This window comes from Rhinoraja longicauda, chromosome 32 (genome assembly GCF_053455715.1).
Source record: "Rhinoraja longicauda isolate Sanriku21f chromosome 32, sRhiLon1.1, whole genome shotgun sequence".
NCBI classification, from domain to species: Eukaryota; Metazoa; Chordata; class Chondrichthyes; order Rajiformes; family Arhynchobatidae; genus Rhinoraja; species Rhinoraja longicauda.
Window position 1 is genome coordinate 10,785,073 of NC_135984.1, and position 19,909 is coordinate 10,804,981.

The following is a 19,909-nucleotide window of genomic DNA, read 5'->3' on the forward strand; positions in this document are numbered from 1 at the left end:
ATCCCTGCACATCCATGTGCCTAATTAATGCCTCTTGAGCACCACTATCGTATCTGCCTCCACCCTGGCAGGCTTTCCACTGCGTAAAAAACACCTGTCCCTCTCATCTCCTTGAAACTCTGCCCCTCTCACCTTAAAGCTATGTCCTCTAGTCTCTGATATTTCTACCTTGGGAAATGGTTTCTCATCGTGCACCAAAGGAGCAGTGTTGGCGATGAGACTCCAGGCCAGCATGAGGTCACTGCGTTGAGGAGGATGGACAGGCAAGAAACTGAAAGGAGGAAAATGAATCACTAATCAGCCGTATTGATCAGAGCAAGGTTGGGGCTGTGACTTCATAAGTTCCAGGAGCAGAACTAGGCCATTCGGCTCATCTACTCCACCATTCAATCATTGCTGGTCTATCACTGCCTCCTAACCCCATTCTCCTGCCTTCTCCCCATAACCCGACACCCGTACTAATCAAGAATCTGTCAATCTCGGCCCCCACATAGTTTACACAGCGCGGAAACAGGCCACCGAGTCCGCCCCAACCAATGATCCCAGCACATTAACGCTACCCTACACACACACACAAGGAACAATTTACACTTATAGCAAGTGTAAATTAACCTACAAACTCGTGCGTCTTTGGAGTGTGGGGGGAAACTGAAGATCTGGGAGGAAACCCACGCAGCCACAGGGAGGGTGTAAAACCCCGTAGACAGCACCCGTAGTCGGGATGGAACCCGGGACTCCGGCGCCGCAAGCGCTGTAAGGCAGCAACTGTAAGGGTGCGCCACCGTGCCCGCTTGTGTGTCCCGTGCCGTTGATGCACCAAATGGAGTGACGGAGAACCAACAAGGAATGAAGTCAATCACAGCGGCAGAGAGAACCAAACTTGAAAAATATTCTGTATTCATCACAGCACCTGACAAGTAAGCAGTATAGTACATGATTTCAAAACCTGCAACTGCATTGCTAAAAAGTTTGCAATTGTGGATGTGAGCACTCTGGCAACAACAATCGAAGTGTTAAAATATTTATGCAAAAAAAAGTCATGCTTTAATATTCTAAAGATCAAATACAAAAATGGATCTCTTTAAAAAACCTTTCGTCACTTAGCAACATAGGAAAGACAGGCCGATATATATCGCAGGCAAGTCTTATATAGACACTTGTATTTATCAAGCAGCGCCTCCGATGGTTCTATTTATAGAACAAAGGCATAAACAACATCAGCTGTACATCAAGCAGTGAATATTGTCACAAAGGCTTCTCTCTTTCAAGAATAATGCTTACCAGAATGTAAGTTTCAGGACATGTTCTTTGACAATTCAGAGCAGAAAATATCTATTGGTAAATAACATCAGTGAGTAGGAAGATACCATGCATGTAATCTGACTGCACACCGTGAAATAGTATATAATACTGTTCAATTGGTGCATTTTCTCAGCTGCTCCCTGTCAAAGAACATGGCACTCATTTTTAATTTTAAGGGACAGATTTCCCCATTAAATTGATGATCAAAAATCGGCGGACTAATACGTTCTCCATCGAAACCCGGCAAAGTTTGGGCTGGGTTTACTCGACCCACTCACTGCACAAGTCTCATTTCAGCAGAATGAATCATGAGCATTCACATAGTTGGAAGGCACCGACTTTAATTGATCCGAGACGCACTTTCCTTATGGCCTACTTGCTATATCAGCGAGTGGCTGGACTGTGTTAGTCCTCACCATGACACATTGGGTCAGATCAACCTTCTGAACAGGCACTGGACAGGTGGATCCTGGGAGCTGCCTGGCGGCAAGAACCAAAATCCCATTGTGTGCAAGGAAAGGAACAGATTGGGTGAGCATTTCCAGGGAAGGCTAATGTTAAATTTTAAAAATGGTAAACTCAGTTCTTAACCTGTGCTGAGTTTGCTCCTTTTAACTGGGCAAATTATTGGAGAACCAATCCAGCCACGTTCAGCAGTTCTCAGCCCGAGGGACTCTCGTACAAGAAACGCACGTTATCAGCCGGGCGTGATTCAGAGGGAGCAGACATACGTGGTTATACAGTTTATTTACGTCTTGCTGTCCGATGCAGAAATCGCCACTTGAACAGGATGTGAATGAAGAAAAATCTGTCGAGTAAAATGCCACCATTTTGTCCGACATCAAGATAAAATGAATCAAAATGCCTTCAATAATCCAACAAGTATTTTTAAACAAAGATCCTCCCTGCATCGCTAACATTTTCCTTGATAGTTTTCCCCCATGAAGAATCTTTGGATTGTGTAAATAACATTTAAAGTTCTAAAACAAACAAAAAAAAGAAATAATTAAACTGGGAAGAGAAGTTGAGAATCAATCAACTTAATAGTGATCATTGGATTGACACAACAAGGCTAGGAGGAAGAATCTAAGGATGGAGGCAACTAATAAATGTGCTCCGTTACATGTTTAGCCGAGTTTAGTTTAGAGATGCAACATGGAAACAAGCCTTCGGCCCAACGAATCCACATCAACCATCGATCACCCGTTTACACTAGTTCTATGTTATCCCACCCTCTCCCTACACACTAGCAGCGATTTTGAGGCTAATTATCCTACAAACCGGCACGTCTTTGAGACGTGTTTACTGATAGGAGCACACGTAATTTAAGAAGGAGCTTTGAGCACTGGTTTTGGCACTGGTGGCAGGTCCCTTCTTAGTCAACATAATTTCACACCACGCTCCTCAAGCCAAACAAACTCAGTCCCGCTGCACTGAGAAAATACAAATTCATTCAGCTGACGAGAAATCACCTTCATTATTAACAACCTGCTCGTCGAGAAAAGTAAAGTTATAGCATTGGAAATCTATATCAGATTCAAATAGGCGACCGACCCCCTTTTGCATTTGCCTGCTTGAGGTGTTCTAAGAAACAGAATCTTACACAGGGCGTGTGCCTTACACATAGTGAGCGTTGGGATCAATGGCAGAACGGTTCCACCACTGTGGCACAGTGCATGGCAGCAGTGGGGGTGAGAACCGTCTGATTCAATGAGCGTGTGACGGCACAAGGCCTCTTCCTCGCTTGAGTTTAGAAGGATGAGGGGGTCCTCTTTGAAACGTACCAAATAGTGAAAGGCCTGGATCGAGTGGATGGGGAGGGGATGTTTCCACTAGTGGGAGAGTCTAGGACCAGAGGCCACGGCCTCAGAATAAAAGGACGTACTTTTAGAAAGGAGATGAGGAGGGATTTAATTAAACAGAGGGTGATGATTCTGTGGAATTCTTTGCCACAGAAGGACATGGAGGCCAAGTCAAAGGGTATTTTTTAAGGTGGAGATTGATAGATTTTTGATTAGTGTGTTAGGGGTTATGGGGAGGCAGTAGAATGGGATTGAGAGGGAAAGATAGATCAGCCACGATTGAATGTCGGAGTAGACTTAATGGCCGAATGGCCTAACTCTGTACCTACAACTCATGAACAGCGCAATGCAGAGTGTGGATCTGTACTGACCCAGCCCCCAAAGGTTCCTTCACTACACAAGAGACGGGGTGTTACATGGCGTGTAATATTGAGAGAAAGGCAGCAGCAGACTGGAAGTGGCTGCCCGGACAGTATATCACCATGTAGCATCTGAGGAAGGCTGGTCTGTAACCAGCACCGCACCACTTGCAGGCTGTGCCAGTAAAGCTAAGTGATGCACCTGGCCTGACCGCAGTGCTGGGTTCACACAGCCCAGGTTGAGGAGAGCACCGGCACCTTCTCAGCACCCCTCTAGTTCAGCTCTTCGTCTCCGCTCTCATCCGAAGTATCGTTGGGTGCAATTTTCCAGTTTTTACGTTTCTTTTTGTTGTCTTTGATTTCTCGGTCGCCCTCTGCCTTTGGAATATTCCTCCTCTCTTTCTTTTTCCTTCTCTTCTTCTCCTTCTGCAGCTGAGAGCTGGAACCGCTGCCATCCTTGCTGCTGGTGTCAGAGTGGTGGTGGGCGCTTGATGGGCCACTGTCGCTGGACTGGCAGGGCTGCTCCTTCTGCTGCCACGCCACCTTCTCCCGCTGTTTCTTCTTTGCTTTCATCTTTTTCCTTCCGTTCTGCTCCTCCACCGTGCTCTCGCTGTCACTCGACGAATCACTGCACTGCAGGCTCCGCTTCCGTCTCACCTTCTTCCGAGACTTCTTCTTGCGTTTCTTCTTGCTGGTTTTACTCGAGCGCTTGCGCTTGCGTGACGCCAGTTTCAAGGGCTCTGGGTGCATGGGTTTCTCCCCATTGGCAGCCGGAACCTCGCCCTCCTTCTGGTCGCTGGAAATGTAAAGTACAGATGAGTTCTAACACAGAGCTGCAACGTCTATAAGCAGAGGTGCACACCAGAATAACCTGATCGTTGAGCTATTACGGCAGGCAAGGAGGCCATTCAGCCCACCGAGTGCGTGCTCACCCACTACGCAGGGATTCATCCCATTCACCAGCTCTATCATCTTCCTTCTAGTTTACTTCGCTCCAGTGCCTATCCAAATTTTCCTTTCAAGTTTTAAGGGCGGCACAGTGGCACAGCAGCAGAGTTGCTACCTTAGAGCGCCAGAGACCAGAGTTCAATCCTGACCACGGGTGCTTTTGTACCAAGTTTGACGTTCGCCCAGTGACTGCGTGGGTTTTCTCCGGGTGCTCTGGTTTCCTCCCACACTCCACAGACGTGCAGGTTTGCAGGTTCATTGGCTTCTGTAAATTGCCGCTAGTGTGTAGGATAGAACTAGTGTATGGTGATTGCTGGTCGGCTAGGACTTAGTGGGCCGAAAGGCCTGTTTCTACACTGCATCTCTAAACTAAACTACATCATTGATGGTTTCTGCTGTCAGCACCCTTACAAGCTGCTAGTTCCCGGCCGTTATCACTGGTCTGACCTGGGCCTCTATGTTTACCACACCGCCACCTCTAGAACTTTATACGTCACGGTCTGTACTCCAATGTCCAAGCATGTCAAAAAAAATGAATACCTCTAGCACGCATCCTTGGCAGGTACCACTCTGACCGCCTTCTCTTAAATCAATTTTCCATAATAGCTTCTCCTGACTTTGTTACCCCAAAGGCCTCAGCTTTGTTAACATGCTTTAATGACGTTGCCCAATGCCCTTTTAAAATCCATACAGACAACATTCACCTCACTCCTTTCGCCAACCCAGTAAGTGCCTACCTCAATTTCCTCACACCTCTCCTAGCTCCTCATTGTTGTGTCCTACAGAGCACAGATAATAATCGTAGCTGATGGGACAAAAATGTGGGAAAATGCAAGGTTTCCATCTGGAGTACATTTTAAATAGTGAAAGAATGCGTTAGGATTCATGGGGATCTGGATATCCATGCAGACAATTCGATGTAGTTAACATGCAAGCATAGAGTCATAGAACATGAAAACAGATCCTTCAGCACAACTTGCCCATGACAACCAACATGCCCCATCTACAATAGTCCCACTTGCCCGCATTCGGCCCATATCCCTCTTATCCTATCCATGTACCTGTCCAAATGTTTTTTTAAACGTTGTGATAGACCTGCCTGAACTACCTCCTCCGGTAGTTCGGCCCATATACCTACCACCCTTTGTGTAACAAAGTTACCCCTCAAGCAATAGGAAAGTAACCAGTATATTGCAAGAGGATTCAAGTACAGGACCACCATTGATTTTCTGGCAATCTGGACAAAATCACGAGAGCACACTTGCAACCCCCCCCCCCCCCCCCCCCCATGTCCCCCCAGCGGAACGTTCTAGTACCGGACTCCTCTCGGAGGCCATGACCTCTTGGTCTAGCAAAACGGATAATCCAGAAAGGCTCTGGAAGCAAGGGTGCCAGAATATCGGTGGTGGACCTAAACAAGTGTAGAGATGTTCTCCAATCAGGTAGGGGTTATCCTGTGGGAGGATTTGTGGCTGGCTGCAGGGACTAGTTATCCCCTGGTGAGGTGTCTCTGACCAGGGCTCAGACTAGATAAGAAGGGACAGAGCAGGGCAGAGATTCCCCCACTTAGTTTTTAGAGATACAGCATGGAAACAGACCCTTCCGCCCACCGAGTTGGCGCCGACCACTGGTCACCCGTTCACACGGGATCGATGTTATCCCACCTTCGCATCCACTCCCTGTCTTTGGGACGTGGGAGGATACCGGAGCGCCCGGAGGAAACCCTTGGGGCCACAGGGAGAACACGCAAACTCCACACAGACAATTTAAAATCCGGATTTCTGGCGATGTGAGGTAGCGGCTCCACCAGCGGGGCCACTGTGCTGCCCTTGGCAGTGAACTTTTCAATTGTCTTCCACAAAGGGTTGTGGAGATTAAGACATTTCATGTTTAAGGCAGATCCACGATTAGAAAATATTGAGAGAATATTGGCTGAGTGGCCCACTCAGGCTTTGATTTGATTGCTTTGATTTTTCATGTTTAGCATTGTCCCATCACACAAAAATAAAATCAGATTAAGATTGGAAATATGTCATAACATCAATCCATCCTGATTCAGGGCGGAATCTCAGGATTACGATTACATTAAATTACCATCTTTCCAACTATGTTGATATGTTTTAAAACTTACCTCTCAGATTCAAATTCCTCTGGGTAAAGTTCCTTGTAGCCACTGTGGCCCCATCTAAACAATCAATTCAGAAAAGACTATTTAATTACTGCATAATTTAAAAACTAGTGAATTGCTCAATTCAATTTAGGTTATTATAATAAGTGAACAGAGGTGCAGTGAAAAGCTTTTATTTGAATGCTATCCAGTCAAAGAAAAGGCTATACATGATTCATTAGTGCAAACAAAGAACTGTACATGCTGGTTAATATACAAAAGGGTACAAAGTGAAGTAACTCTGTGGGTCAGGCAGCATCTCTGGAGAACATGGATAGGTGACACACTGAGTCAGGATCCATCTTCAGATTGACTAATGAATTTTTCATTAGTTCCGCCTAATCGGCATGACTAAAGGGTGCCCTACACCTAGTGTGGTACACAGCTCATCGAGCAAGGCAATTCAGAGCAGAGTTTCAAAACTTTGGTTGGAAAGCAGTGGTTGGAAAATTGGCCTGAAATTTTAATAAAAGCTGCACTTCTGAACAAGGTGGATCATAAGCCATGTGCATTCCAAGTGCGGTAACAATATTTTGACTATAATCCTCAGTTTTCGCTGTTTCCCGGGAATTTCAACTTGTAACAGTTTAAAAATTTGGCTTTTTATATAAAAAGCATAAAGTCTGATTACTTCAAATAAAAATGAAGCATCAAGATTACTGTCGACTCTCTTAATTCGGCCACCTGTTAAGTTAAATGATAATTCAACTTCTCACCAAACAGAACAAATTTGAACCATGATGGTTTATTTTTTTTAATATAAATGTTCATATAGGATTTTGTATATGCACTGGGACACAAGACTGAAGCAATTAGTTTGAGTAACTAGTTACAAGGAGGCTCTGAAGGGAGACAGCACAGCATAGATCCATTTTGAGTTGAGAAATAGCAGGTGGAGTTTAATACCAGTAAGTGCGAGAGGCCGAATGCAAGGGGAATGTATACAGTTAACGGCATGACCCTTTACAGCATTGATGTAGAGAGAGATCTTGGGTTCCAAGTCCATAACTACCAGAAAGTAGCAGCTCAAATAGATAGAGTGGGAAAGAAGGCATATACTATGCTTGCCTTCATCAGACTGGGCATTGCGTATAAGAATCATGTAGTGTAGACAGTTAGAACCCTTTTCCCAGGATGGAAATGGTAAAGACAAGAAGGCATAGCTTTAAGGTCAGAGGGGGAAAGTTTAAAAGAGATGCACGAGGAAAGTTTTTTTCAAAACGCAGAAGGTGGTGAGTGTGTGAAATGGACTGCCTGGGATGGTGGTGGAGGCAGAAACGAATGATAGTGACATTTAAGAGGTTTTTGGTTGGGGGATGGAGGAATATGGATTCCGTGGAGGCAGAGGGGATAGGTTTATCTTGGCATCATGTTGAGCACAATGTCGTGGGCCGAAGGGCCTGATCCTCTCCTAACTATCCCCAACTACAGACGACTTCAAGGCTCAGACCTGTTTGGATCACTTGCTTCAAAGTTGTACAGCTTCTTTGTCCAGTTTCGGCTTTCCCGTTCATCCTGTGCCGTGAAGGTTTTCTGAGCAGCAGCAGCAGCAGCAGCAGCAGTTGCCTTTTGTTCTTCGTCCTCCTCATCATACCCATCACAGCGCATCCTGTTCCTGGGACAGACACAGTATAGAATTCAATTACATGCTGAAAATATTAAATAAAATAGAAAATATTGAAAACACCCAGCAGGTCGGGCAGAATCTGTGAATAAACAAGTCAATGTATCAGGTTTAAGATCTTTCCTCAAAACTGCTACTTTAGTAGTCACTAAGTTCTGATGAAAGGTCTCCAACATGAATCATTAACTGATCGGTAGATAGAGGTGAGGAGTGTGAATAGTAGATGAATGGAGTAAGTGCTAGGCAAAGGCTAGAAAGATAAAAGGTGTCAGATCAGGAGAGTAGACGAGTGAAATCTAAAACCAGGAGAAGGGATAAAGAAGGGTCCTGACCCAAAATTCCTCTCTCAGACTTAAATCCCATCCCAGATCCTGCCTGACCCGCTGAGTTCCCCCAGCCTTTGATCAAGATTCTAGCACCTGCAGTTGTGCGTGTGTGTTAGATAGTTACGAGTCAACATTGGTGGCCAGGAGACACATCTCGGCTGCTCTGGCTAAAGACGGCAGATTTCCTTTTCTGAAAGACATTTCTTCTTGCTACCAAAATGTAACATTTGTCCCATCCAGCCATCCACAGCCTGCCTACATCTGTCAATCCTACTTCACCCACCAGCTTACTGTCATCTTCAAAATACACTGGCGTACTTTGCATCATCAGCTTATTGTGGCATCATCAGCTAATTGTTACCTGCCCTGTACACTGGTGTACACTCTGTTAATATATATCAAGAAAAGCAACAGAGACTTGGAACTGCAGGTGCTGGAATCTTGAGCAAAAAACACAATGTGCTTGAGGAACTCAGCGGGTCTGGCAGCATCTGTGGAAAGAATGGACCAGGGTGACGTTTCGGGTCGGGATCCTTCTTCAGTCATTTGGAGTAGGGGAAGAAAGCTGAAAAAGAGGTGGAAGTGGAGCAAAGCCTGGTAAGTGATAGGTGGATGCAGGTAAAGGGGGTGTGATTGGCAGACAGGTGGAGTAACTGACAAAGGCGAGAAATGAAAAGAAGACAAAATGATGTCAGAAGTGGAGAGAAAAGGAGTTCAATGCAAAAACAGAAAGGAGGAATGAGAAAGAGGGGGGCAAAAAAATGGAAATTGGGGACGTAGGGATGAGAAATGAAAGGAGGAGCAGGGTGACTGGGGAGGGGGAGACTGGAATGTGCTGGGAGAAATTGTAGCACACCACGATGGGGGGGGGGGGGGCACAAGAAAGAAAGTGGGGGTTGGGGGAGGGTTATTTGGGATTGGAGAATTCAATGTTCATACCATAAGCTAACCAAGCAGAATATAAGGTGCTATATTTATGTGCAGGTTTATAGGCCAATTGGCCTCTTTAAATGACCCATAATGTGTAGGGAGTGGATGGGAAAGTTGAATAACATAGAATTAGTGTCAACAGGTAATCAATGGCCGACACGGTCTCAGTGGGCCGAAAGGCCAGTTTCCATGCTGTATCTATAAACAAAACTAAGTTTGCATGTGGCCTCACTTTGACAATCGAGGGGGACCAGGTCAGAAAGGTGAGTATTGGAATGGGATGAGGAGTTAAAATGGTTAGCAACCGGGAGATCCAGCAGGCCGTGGCAAGCCGAGCACGTGTTCAGCAAAATGGTTGCCGAGCCTGTGCTTGGTCTCGCCGATGTGCAGGAGGCCACATCGGGAACACCAGATGCAGTGTATGAGGTTGGAGGAGATGCGTGTAATCCACTATCTCACCAGTAAGGGCTACTGGGGTGTGTAGTTCATTAGGACAGAGGAGGTATAGGGACAGGTAATACATCTACTGCAGTTGCAGGGGGGAGATGTTTGGGACATCTCATGCATGAATCCAAGTTCGCAGTTCGAGCGACGGTATAGCAACAGTAAGACCAGCTCCACAGGCCTCAGGTATACGGCAGCAGGATTAAATACTCACCCCGACAAACCCTCAGTCTTTCTTCGCTGATGGCAAAATCTCATCTTGCTGGCTTGCTTCTCTTTTTCCCTGATCTTCCACATTTCTGACTCCTCCTGAATCTGCAGAAGGCCAGAAGGCAAGTTTAAAGCACTCAATACATCACAGCCGGGTTTGGCAGCAGCTCTGCCCAAGCCAGAAGCAATTGTAGGGTTGTGGACGCAGTCCTGTACATCACACTGACCAGCCTCCCCCATCGACTCCATCTACACTATCCAGTGTCTCAGGAAAGCAGCCAATGTAATCAAGGGCCACTCACAACCCGCTCATTCCAAACTTCTTCCCCTCCTGTCGGGCAGAAGAAACAAAAGCTTGAAATTATGTACCTCAAAATTCGGAAACAGCATCTTCCCCACTGCCATCGGATTACTGCTGCACGGTCCTTTCATAAGTAGGGTGTAGTCGTGAATTTCCATTGCATTCCTTGAACATTTTTATCTACACTTTCTCTGTAACTGTAACACTATAACACTGTCACGCTACATTCTGTACTCTGGTATTTTTCTCTTTGCACTGGAGAGAAGGAATGGGTGACGGTTCGGGTTGAGACCCTCCTTTCCAAATGCACATATATATCTTATCCCTCAGAATCCTCACCAGTAACTAACAAGTATTGGTTCATTTGATTGAATAGCGCACAAACATGGCGTTTCACTGTATTTTGGTACACGCAGCAAGAACAGACCCATACCAAGTGACCAGCCCCTTATGCTGTAGTCATGCCCCTGGTTTGTGACCCCCTCCCCTGGGCTATGTCCTCTGGCTCTGCCAACTGCACACACACCCTGCGATGTCTTTGAAAAGTTGAAGGTCATATCATATCACCAATTCCGCACTGACAGCATTGGCTAAGACTAACAGCTGCAGCAGCAATACTGACCAGGCTTTCGTGGTGAACAGCACATGTGCAGACTTTGACAACTAGTAACATTTTTGTGTGCCGCCGAGAGAGCTGCTCCATAGAAACATAGAAAAATAGGTGCAGGATAGGCCATTCGGCCCTTCGTGCCAGCAGCACCGCTCAATATGATCATGGCTGATCATCTAAAATCAGTACCCCGTTCCTGCTTTTCCCCCATATCCCTTTAATTCCTTTAGCCCTAAGAGCTAAATCTAATTCTCCCTTACTGTGGATTTGAGTTTAATAAAACAGAAGTTCAACAAGCTTACCTTGTTGTGGGCATCTGTGTGGCGGATGACATTCCGCAGAAGAACTTTGCCCATGGGAATTCGAGCCATCGTGAGCGATATCCTAAAAAATGAGAGAGCAATGTCAATCTGGGTGCAGGACCAAACTAACCTTGTAACTGGAGTGACTGCAGCAACGGCTGAAAACAATTAAAACTGCAGATGCTGGAAACTGGGCCCACAGGCAGTATCAGTTGTTACAGGTCAGGGACTCTACATCAGTCCTTAGCCCAATTATTTATGATTCATTTAATCTTATTGAAACAGTCAAGATTGTAAGGAGTAGATGTTGAGTTATTTCCAAAATAGAATCTAAACGTTGGGACAGAGCTGCAAGATATTACAATATTAGAGAGTGATCATTTAAAATTGAAATGTAAATGGGTGTTCAGTCTAGAGCTATGTGGGTAAATTCATAAGTTCTTGGAACAGAATTCAGCCACTCGGCCCATCAAGTCTGCTCTGCCATTCAATCGTGGCTGATCTATCTTTCCCGCCCATTCTGCTGCCTTCACGTATTTGAAGAGGAAGAGAATACATTTTGAAAGATCGGGGAAATGATAGATGTAGGAATGGCACAGAGAAAATGAGGCCCAAGACACAGATTGTCCAATAGTAGACAAATGACTTTTCTATTTTCTTGTGTTCCTCTGATTATCATCTATAACTTCACCCGTCACTTGCTGCTTTCACCCAATCTAAAGGCAGCTTAATTTGTTGAGTTACACCATTATACAAAGCTGTAAACATCTCAGCAATTAAAAAGAACAATTGTTTGCCTTTTATATTTTACACAACAGTCGGCACAACGAAAAAACCCACTTAATTTCCTGCTGTAAACACAAAAACTGACACAAAAGACAGACACAAAAAGCTGGAGTAACTCAGCGGGACAGGCAGCATCTCTGGAGAGAAGGAATGGGTGACGTTTCGGGTCGAGACCCTTCTTCACACTGAGGTTCAGGGGAGAGGGAGACAGAGAGAGATATGGAAGGGTGAGGTGTGAAAACGAGAGATCAAAGGGGACAAATCCAAGAAAATGTAGAATAGATCATTGTTAGCTACAACATCCAGAAGATGTGGGAGGGATTGTGAGGGACATCGATTCCACAGGTGTCGCTCACTGCTGCGGGCAGGAGGTGGGTCTGTGACACGGAGCGGTAGAGTTGCTGCCTTACAGCCAATGTAGCGACGGAGACCCGGGTTCGATCCCGACCACGGGCCGTCTGTACGGAGTTTGTACGTTCTCCCCGTGAGTTTTCTCCGGGATCTTCGCGTTTCCTCCCACACTCCAAAGACGTACAGGTATGTAGGTCAATTGGCTTAGTAAAGGTGACAAAATGTAAAAGTTGTCCCCATTGGGTGTAGGATACTTGCAGTATAGTCCCTGGTGGTGGAAACGATGACAAGATACAAGAGGGAGCGCCGGGACGGGGGGGGCGAGGGAGCGCCGGGACGGGGGGGGCGAGGGAGCGCCGGGGTGGTGGGGGGGGGGGCGAGGGGGCGAGGGAGCGCCGGGGGGGGGGGGGGGGGCGAGGGAGCGCCGGGGTGGTGGGGGGGGGGGGGGGCGAGGGAGCGCCGGGGTGGTGGGGGGGGGGGGGGGCGAGGGAGCGCCGGGGGGGGGGGGGGCGACGAGGGAGCGCCGGCCGCTTCCCCAGACAAGATCCGCGGCCGGTTCAGTGTCAGAGCCAGGCCCGGGGAGAGGCTCAGGTCCGGCCACAGCCGAGTGGTTCGGCCTCCGCCGCCCGAACACAGCCCCGGAACTCGGGACACCGACCCCGGGTCCCCGTCCCTCTCCCTCCCCCTACCCCGCCCCCGGTTACCTGTCCCCGCTCCCCCAGCACCGGACCGGAAGCGGTGCCTCCGTCTCTCCCTTCCCCCGCGGGGAGCAGCAGCGGCGAGCGGGGGTTCCGCCCGCTCTACAGCCTACACTCAGTTACACGGGCCCGTCTCTGGTCACGCTTTTCTTTTTGTTTTTGTCTTTTTCTTCTCTCATCTCCCCCCCCCTCACTCCGCTTCCACACACAAACCGCCTTTCCATGATCTTGCGGAATGCCTGTAATTACTTTGCGTGGTGGGGGAGGAGGGAGGGGACGGTTTCCGGTTGTCCGGTCGCCATGGCGACGGCGACTCTGTCATGGATGCCAGCGTTGTTGTGTTGAAGGCCGCGGTACTCACTCTCTCATGATCCAAAGCTGCTTCGTCGAAGGCCTTGCACCAACAACAGGGAAACGATGGCCACTGGGCGGAGTGAGCTTCTGCAGCAGGTGAACCAGCTGTGGAGTGTGTTGGACGAGATGTCCGAGAGCAGCCCTGAAGCTTATGGCAAATTCATCAGCCATCAGCTGGCCGAGGGAATGAAGCACTGCAGTGCCCCGGAGCCCCGCGCCTGCATCCAGACCAACATACAGGTAGAAACTCTGACACCAACATGTGTAGGGTGGAACTGCAGACGCTGGTTTATACCGGTGATAGACACAAAGTGCTGGAGGAGTAACTCAAGAGGATCAGGCAGCATCTCTGGAGAAAAAAGATTAGATGATGTTTTGGGTCAGAACCCTTCAGACTGAAAGTAGAGATGGTGGGTGGGGGTGGGGGGGGGGGCAATAGACAATAGACAATAGGTGCAGGAGTAGGCCATTCAGCCCTTCGAGCCAGCACCGCCATTCAATGCGACCATGGCTGATCACTCTCAATCAGTACCCCGTTCCTGCCTTCTCCCCATACCCCCTCACTCCGCTATCCTTAAGAGAGAACTGGAGGCGAGAAAATGCCAGAACAAATCGGGTCGGCAACACAGACCTCAGCCAGGAAGAATGGAGCCCATACTAACACATTGTTGGCAGGAGAGGGTGTGAGAGGGTGTGATACAAGGATGCGAACAGTAGAAATGGTAGGACATCTAGGGTGGGGGAAGAGGGGAGAGAAGGGAATGCAGGAGTTAATTGAAACTACAAAAATCAACATTCATGCAGCTGGGTTGTAAGCTGCCAAAGCGACATACCGCTGGGCACCAATATTTACATTTCCTTCAATAACCTCATACACTTTAAAATAAAGCAATCCTTGTGAATACATTAAACTATTGTGATGAGAGTCAGGTGTTACTGGAACCAGGCATTACTCAGCTGGGCGATGCCACACGTTCCAAATAGTCAGTGGGAGAGAGGAGCCAACATTTTTATAAACGTGACACAAGAAACTGCAGATACGGGAATCTGGAGCAAAACACACGTACAGCAGGTCAGGCAGCAGCTCTGGGGGGAATGGACAGACAATGTTTTGGGTTGAGACCCTTCCACAGACGGATGAAGAGTCCCAACCCGAAACGTCTTCTGTCCATTCCAGCTGGAGAACTGTGTGTCGTTCTGGTCACCACACTACAGCAAGGATATGAGAGCACTGGACAGGGTGCTGAGGAGATTCACCAGGAATCTATGTTGGTCTTTAACTATGAGGGGAGGTTGGGTCTGTCCTTCCTGGAGCAGGGAAGATAAGAGGGGACATGATTGAGGGATATAGAATTATGAGGGGTATGTGTTGAATAGACCGCAGGAAACATTTCCTAATCTCAGAGGTGGAACTGGAAGACACAGATTTAGGATAAGGGGGAGAACTAGAGGGAATGAGGTGAACCGTTTCACCCAGAGAGTGGTTGATAACTGAAACGTATTGCAGGAGGGTGGTGATAAAAAATGTAATGGATTTTTATGTGGCGCATGAGTTCACGTTTTGTTATACACACAAGTGCAGTGAGGTACAGATACAATGTAAATGCAGCGAGCTCGCAGGCACACAGACTCAGACACGCACACCTTAAATTGCACATAAATTGTAAAAGCAAGACTGTGCAAGAGACTAGTTTCTGATAGCAGACGATAGGTTGTTAAGGAGGGCCATGAGTGACACATGGACAAGAGTTTGAATTGTACCTGCCCGTCTCAAGTTAATTCTGCCAGAGATCTTTGAGACCTTTGACAACAAGCAGTCATTATTTCTCTCTCCTCCAGGAACCTGGCGAGAGGGTGCTGTTCATAAACCTTTGCAGCTGGAGTCGTGTCCCTGCTCCGAAGGGCAATGCCGACCCTGTCCCTCTCAGTGGAGGGCTGATGGAGGAAACAGTCAATGGAACAGGTAGTTGTGAACCAAGGCTGGCTTGTCTCCAAACGTGACGCGTGATAGATATGTTGTGAGCATGTTGCCTGGGGTAAGAGCAGTGATGCTTCTCCCAGCCCGTCTCACTGCCACATCATGTTCCATGCTTCCTCCTGTGAGCCGCCTTGAATTGCAAGTTATGGCATAGATAGGGTAGACAGTCAGAACCTTTTTACCCTGGTTGAAATGTTCAACATTGCAGGGCATAGCTATAAGGTGAGAGGGAAAAAGTTTAATGGAGATTTGCAGGGTAAGTTTTTTTTACACACAGTAGTGGGGGCCTGGAACGCATTGGAAGGGATGGTGATTGAGACAGATGCGATAGTGACATTTGAGAGGATTTTAACTAGGTACACGGAAGTGCAGAGAATAGAGGGATATAGATCAGGTACAGTTTGATGAGATTAGTTTAATTTGGCATCATGTTCCGCACAAACATGCGGTCACGGTGGCACAACGGTAGAGTTGTTGCCTTACAGTGAATGCAGCGCCGGAGAGCCGGGTTCGATCCCGACTACGGGTGCTGTCTGGACGGAGTTTGTACGTACTCCCCATGACCTGCGTGGGTTTTCTCGGAGATCTTCGGTTTTTCCCACATTCCAAAGACGTACAGGTTTGTAGGTTAAATTGGCTTGGTAAATGTAAAAATTGTCCCTAGTGTGTGTAGGACAGTGTTAGTGTGCGGGGATCGCTGGTCAGCGCAGACCCGGTGGGCCGAAGGGCCTGTTTCCGCGCTGTATCTCGAAACTAAACTAAACATTGTGGGCTGAAGTGTCTGTTCCTCTGCTGCACTATTCTATGTTCTACGTGATTGTTCTGGAAGTCTCAGTGATAGATGGGCACTTAGCCACGAGAATACTCAAAATTAACCCTGCTTTGAATTGCACTCCGCACTTTCCAACCTCAAGGTTCAAACTGTATCTTGGATAAATGCGAGGTTAAACCAGTGCAGGACTTGCACAGGAAATGCCATGGAGATTGTTGTGGAACAGAGAAACCTCCAGGCACAAGTAATAGTACATGAAAGAGGTGACACAGAAAAACAAGGTGGTGAGGAGGGCATTTGGGCATTGAGCACCGGAGTTGGAGGGGTCATGTTACTTCTGTAAAAGCTGCCGGTGACACCACACGTGGAGTACTGTGTCAGATGGAACTGCAGATGCCTATGGAGGGGGATGCCTCTATACCCCTCGTGATCTTGAACACATTCCCACAGCCTCCAACACTCCAAATAAGAAAATCCCATCCTATCCAACATCTCCCTATAACTCAAACCAAGGAGACATCCTGGTGAATCTTTGTTGCATTCTTTCCCACTGAATGACATAATTCCTGTAGTTGGGCAACCACAACTGCACACAGCGAGGTCTCTTCACTGGCGGAAGGTGGGCAGGTTTGCTGAAGAGTAAGTTACTTGAACTTTTTTAATTCCCTCCCGCAGACACTTGCTGCGTCACCGACGTTGCTTACAGCCCCGAGGTGATTCAGAAAGCAAAGGAGGACCCTGTGGAAAGGGACCAGCTCATCCGCCTGGCGATGAGATACATCGAGGAGCAGCACAGCGTCCGCCTGTCGCACTCGTACAGGCTGCTGGGGCAGACGCAGACGGGCAGCACGGAGCGGATCAAGCAACGGCTGAGCGGGAGAAGCGATCCTGACCAGGCTGTGACCGTGGGGGCAGAGGCCAATGCTAACGCCTCCTTACTGCAGCAGCTGACCAGCCTGAGAGAGGCAGGCGGGGAGCAGAACAGTCCCATCCACCTGCCCACTCAAACCCACCGGCCAAACAAGCCGGGCCTCATCCAGGAGATCTCAAGTGTGGACTTTGAGTGCAGCAACACAGTGGAGACTCCAAAGTACAAGATGTCCGTCATCACTGATGAGGGTGGGAAACCGACAAGCATCCAGCTGAAGGTGGAGCTGCCTGAGGTTTCCTCTGTGGCAGACTGTGGTCTCAGCGTCTCCAAGGTTTGTGCTGACTGAACACCGAGCTCGGGCTTGTGCAGTGTTGTAAACCACAGATGGGAGAATTCAGATTCCAAATTCCAGCGGGGACTGTCGGGATGGGGTGGGCTGGTGTGCTCCTACATTCAGATTTGGCATTGCTCTGAGAACTCTCAGATACAGGAATGGGCTGAACGCCCCCCTTCTCTATCGTAATAAGTTAGTCGCCAATTTGTTAAGTCTAGCTAGAAACAAGGAACTTGCTGCTTTACAAAAAAAAGCCAAAGTTCTGGAGTAACTCAGCGGGTCAGGCAGCATTTCTGGAGTACATGGATGGGTGACAAAGTGGTCCTGACCCAAAATGTCACCTATCCATGTTCTCCAGAGAGGCTGCCTGACCCACTGAGTTATTCAAACACTTTGTCTTGTTAATAGAAACATAGAAAATAGCTGCAGGAGGAGGCCATTCGGCCTTTTGAGCCAGCACTGCCATTCATTGTGATCATGGCTGATCGTCCCCAATCAATAATCCGTGCCTGCCTTCTCGCCATATCCCTTGAGTCCATTAGCCCCTAGAGCTCTATCTAATTCTCTCTTAAATCCATCCAGTGATTTGGTTTCCACTGCCCTCTGTGGCAGAGAATGCCACAAATTCACAACTCTGGGTGAAAAAGTTTTTTTCTCACCTCAGTTTTAATTGGCCTCCCCTTTATTCTAAGATTGTGGCCCCTGGTTCTGGACTCCCCCACCATTGGGAACATTTTTCCTGCATCTAGCTTGTCCAGTCCTTTTATAATTTTATATGTTTCTATAAGATTCCCTCTCATCCTTCTAAACTCCAGTGAATACAAGACTAATGCAGTTAGCTGGTCAGTACTTATCATATCATATCATATCATATATATACAGCCGGAAACAGGCCTTTTCGGCCCTCCAAGTCCGCGCCGCCCAGCGATCCCCGCACACCAACACTATCCTACACCCACTAGGGACAATTTTTACATTTACCCAGCCAATTAACCTACTACTTCTGAGTAATTCAGTTGAAATTTCTTTATAAGACATTAATGTTCTTGGTATGTCTCAGCTTATGGTTTTTATGCTGCACCTCAATTGTGTTGTGTATTGTGAAAACATTGGAACACTCCATAAGAAAGAGGGATGCACAATATAGTACACGGCAAGCTCGCAGTTATATAAATTATGAAAACTATGGACAATAGCTTGTACTTGGTCCACAATAAGTCGTTAAGCTGCAGGTAGAGGGACAATGTTACACCACCACCTGCCCTCACGGTCACCAGAAAGTCACCTATATTTCTGTAAAGTTAATCAATTTGAAACTGGTTTAGACTGACATTTAAAGTTAACGCTTCACATGATGTCTTTATGGAGAGATTAGCCTGTTAATTTCCATCTGCCTCTCGATACAGGATGACGTTGTTATCGATGTGGCGGCAAAGTACCGACTCCAGCTCAACCTACCTGAAACCATCTGTGAGGACATGGTCATCGCCAGGTTCAGCAGGAAGACCCTCACCCTGTCCGTACGGATGCCTATTCTTACCAAGTAACCGGACCGAATCTCTCAAATGTTATGCATTCCAACCTATTTCCAAGCAGACTGCCGTAAGGATATCGTTTCTGATGGATGTAATTGAACCAAATGCGAACAGCCAAAGGTTTCCTGTTCCTCAGAGTGCACTCACACGCCTTGTTCAGCTGCATCCTGTTCACATTCAGATTGGTTTGTCATAAAATTTCACAAAGATTTATAAAACCAGTGCATCAAAATAAATTCCTTTGAAGCTGTACGCCATGTGCTATGTTAATTATTAAACTTCTCATGTTTTATGTGTAGGGAAACTAATTATGCTGTGGGGCTCCTGGCAGCTTGCCTTCTTCAACACCACCTTCGCAAGGGCAGTTAAACTGGGCAGTTTACCCAGAGCAGCCTCCTTTTGCTCTGGTATTTTATTTCAATCTTCATTTGTTTAAATTATAATGTTTTATTCTTAATTGTGTTATTATTTGCGAGCAAAGCGCCAAGGCAAATTCCTTGTATGTATACATACTTGGCTAATAAAATTTGTTCAATTCAATTCTAGTACCAGGGAACAGGTGTACTTGATAGAGGAAAGACTGAATATGAACCCGAGGGGCAACTTTTTCCACAGAGGGTGGTAGGTATATAAAATGAGCTGCAAGAGGTGGTAGTTGAGGCAGGAACCATACTAACATTTTAAAGACAGTTCGACCGGTAGATTAAATAGGAAAGATTTAGATGGACATGGGCCAAATGCAGACAGGTGGACACAGTGGGTATCTTGGCCAGGATGGGCATTGGACTGAATGGCCTGTTTCCGTGCTGTATGACTATCTACGACTGTACGATAAACTTTGTTAAATAATATTCTTATACTTTACTTACTCACAAGGACCTTGGAGACCTACCGTGCAAATCCAC

General features: G+C 47.2%; 2 protein-coding genes across 3 annotated transcripts; one reads left to right on the plus strand and one right to left on the minus strand.

The window, feature by feature from the left end:
* Positions 1-958: 958 nt before the first annotated feature.
* nkapd1 (NKAP domain containing 1) lies at positions 959-13,220 on the minus strand. Of its 2 annotated transcripts, none has more exons than XM_078426667.1 (6): positions 13,167-13,220; positions 11,326-11,407; positions 10,117-10,217; positions 8,029-8,193; positions 6,543-6,596; positions 959-4,259 (listed from the first exon to the last, which is right to left on the minus strand). In XM_078426667.1, the coding sequence occupies exons 2-6, from the start codon at positions 11,392-11,394 to the stop codon at positions 3,737-3,739; spliced, it is 912 nt and encodes a 303-aa protein (XP_078282793.1). In that variant the 5' UTR covers positions 11,395-11,407; positions 13,167-13,220; the 3' UTR covers positions 959-3,736. The 2 variants fall into 2 exon arrangements, with proteins under 2 accessions (XP_078282793.1, XP_078282792.1); XM_078426666.1 differs by lacking the exon at positions 13,167-13,220 and adding an exon at positions 12,522-12,736.
* Positions 13,211-19,697, plus strand: pih1d2 (PIH1 domain containing 2). Its single transcript, XM_078426664.1, has 4 exons — positions 13,211-13,754; positions 15,354-15,477; positions 16,940-17,466; positions 18,876-19,697. The coding sequence occupies exons 1-4, from the start codon at positions 13,578-13,580 to the stop codon at positions 19,014-19,016; spliced, it is 969 nt and encodes a 322-aa protein (XP_078282790.1). The 5' UTR covers positions 13,211-13,577; the 3' UTR covers positions 19,017-19,697.
* The last annotated feature ends 212 nt before the right edge of the window (positions 19,698-19,909 follow it).

Coding starts and splice junctions, on each gene's coding strand:
- nkapd1 (XM_078426667.1), bottom strand. CDS start 11,394: ATGGCTCGAATTCCCATGGGCAAAGTTCTTCTGCGGAATGTCATCCGC. Junction 10,218..11,325: donor ACACAGATGCCCACAACAAG/GTAAGCTTGTTG, acceptor GGCCTTCTGCAG/ATTCAGGAGGAGTCAGAAAT. Junction 4,260..6,542: donor GAGGAATTTGAATCTGAGAG/GTAAGTTTTAAA, acceptor TTACATTTCCAG/CGACCAGAAGGAGGGCGAGG.
- pih1d2 (XM_078426664.1), top strand. CDS start 13,578: ATGGCCACTGGGCGGAGTGAGCTTCTGCAGCAGGTGAACCAGCTGTGG. Junction 13,755..15,353: donor GCATCCAGACCAACATACAG/GTAGAAACTCTG, acceptor TCTCTCCTCCAG/GAACCTGGCGAGAGGGTGCT. Junction 15,478..16,939: donor GGAAACAGTCAATGGAACAG/GTAGTTGTGAAC, acceptor TCCCTCCCGCAG/ACACTTGCTGCGTCACCGAC.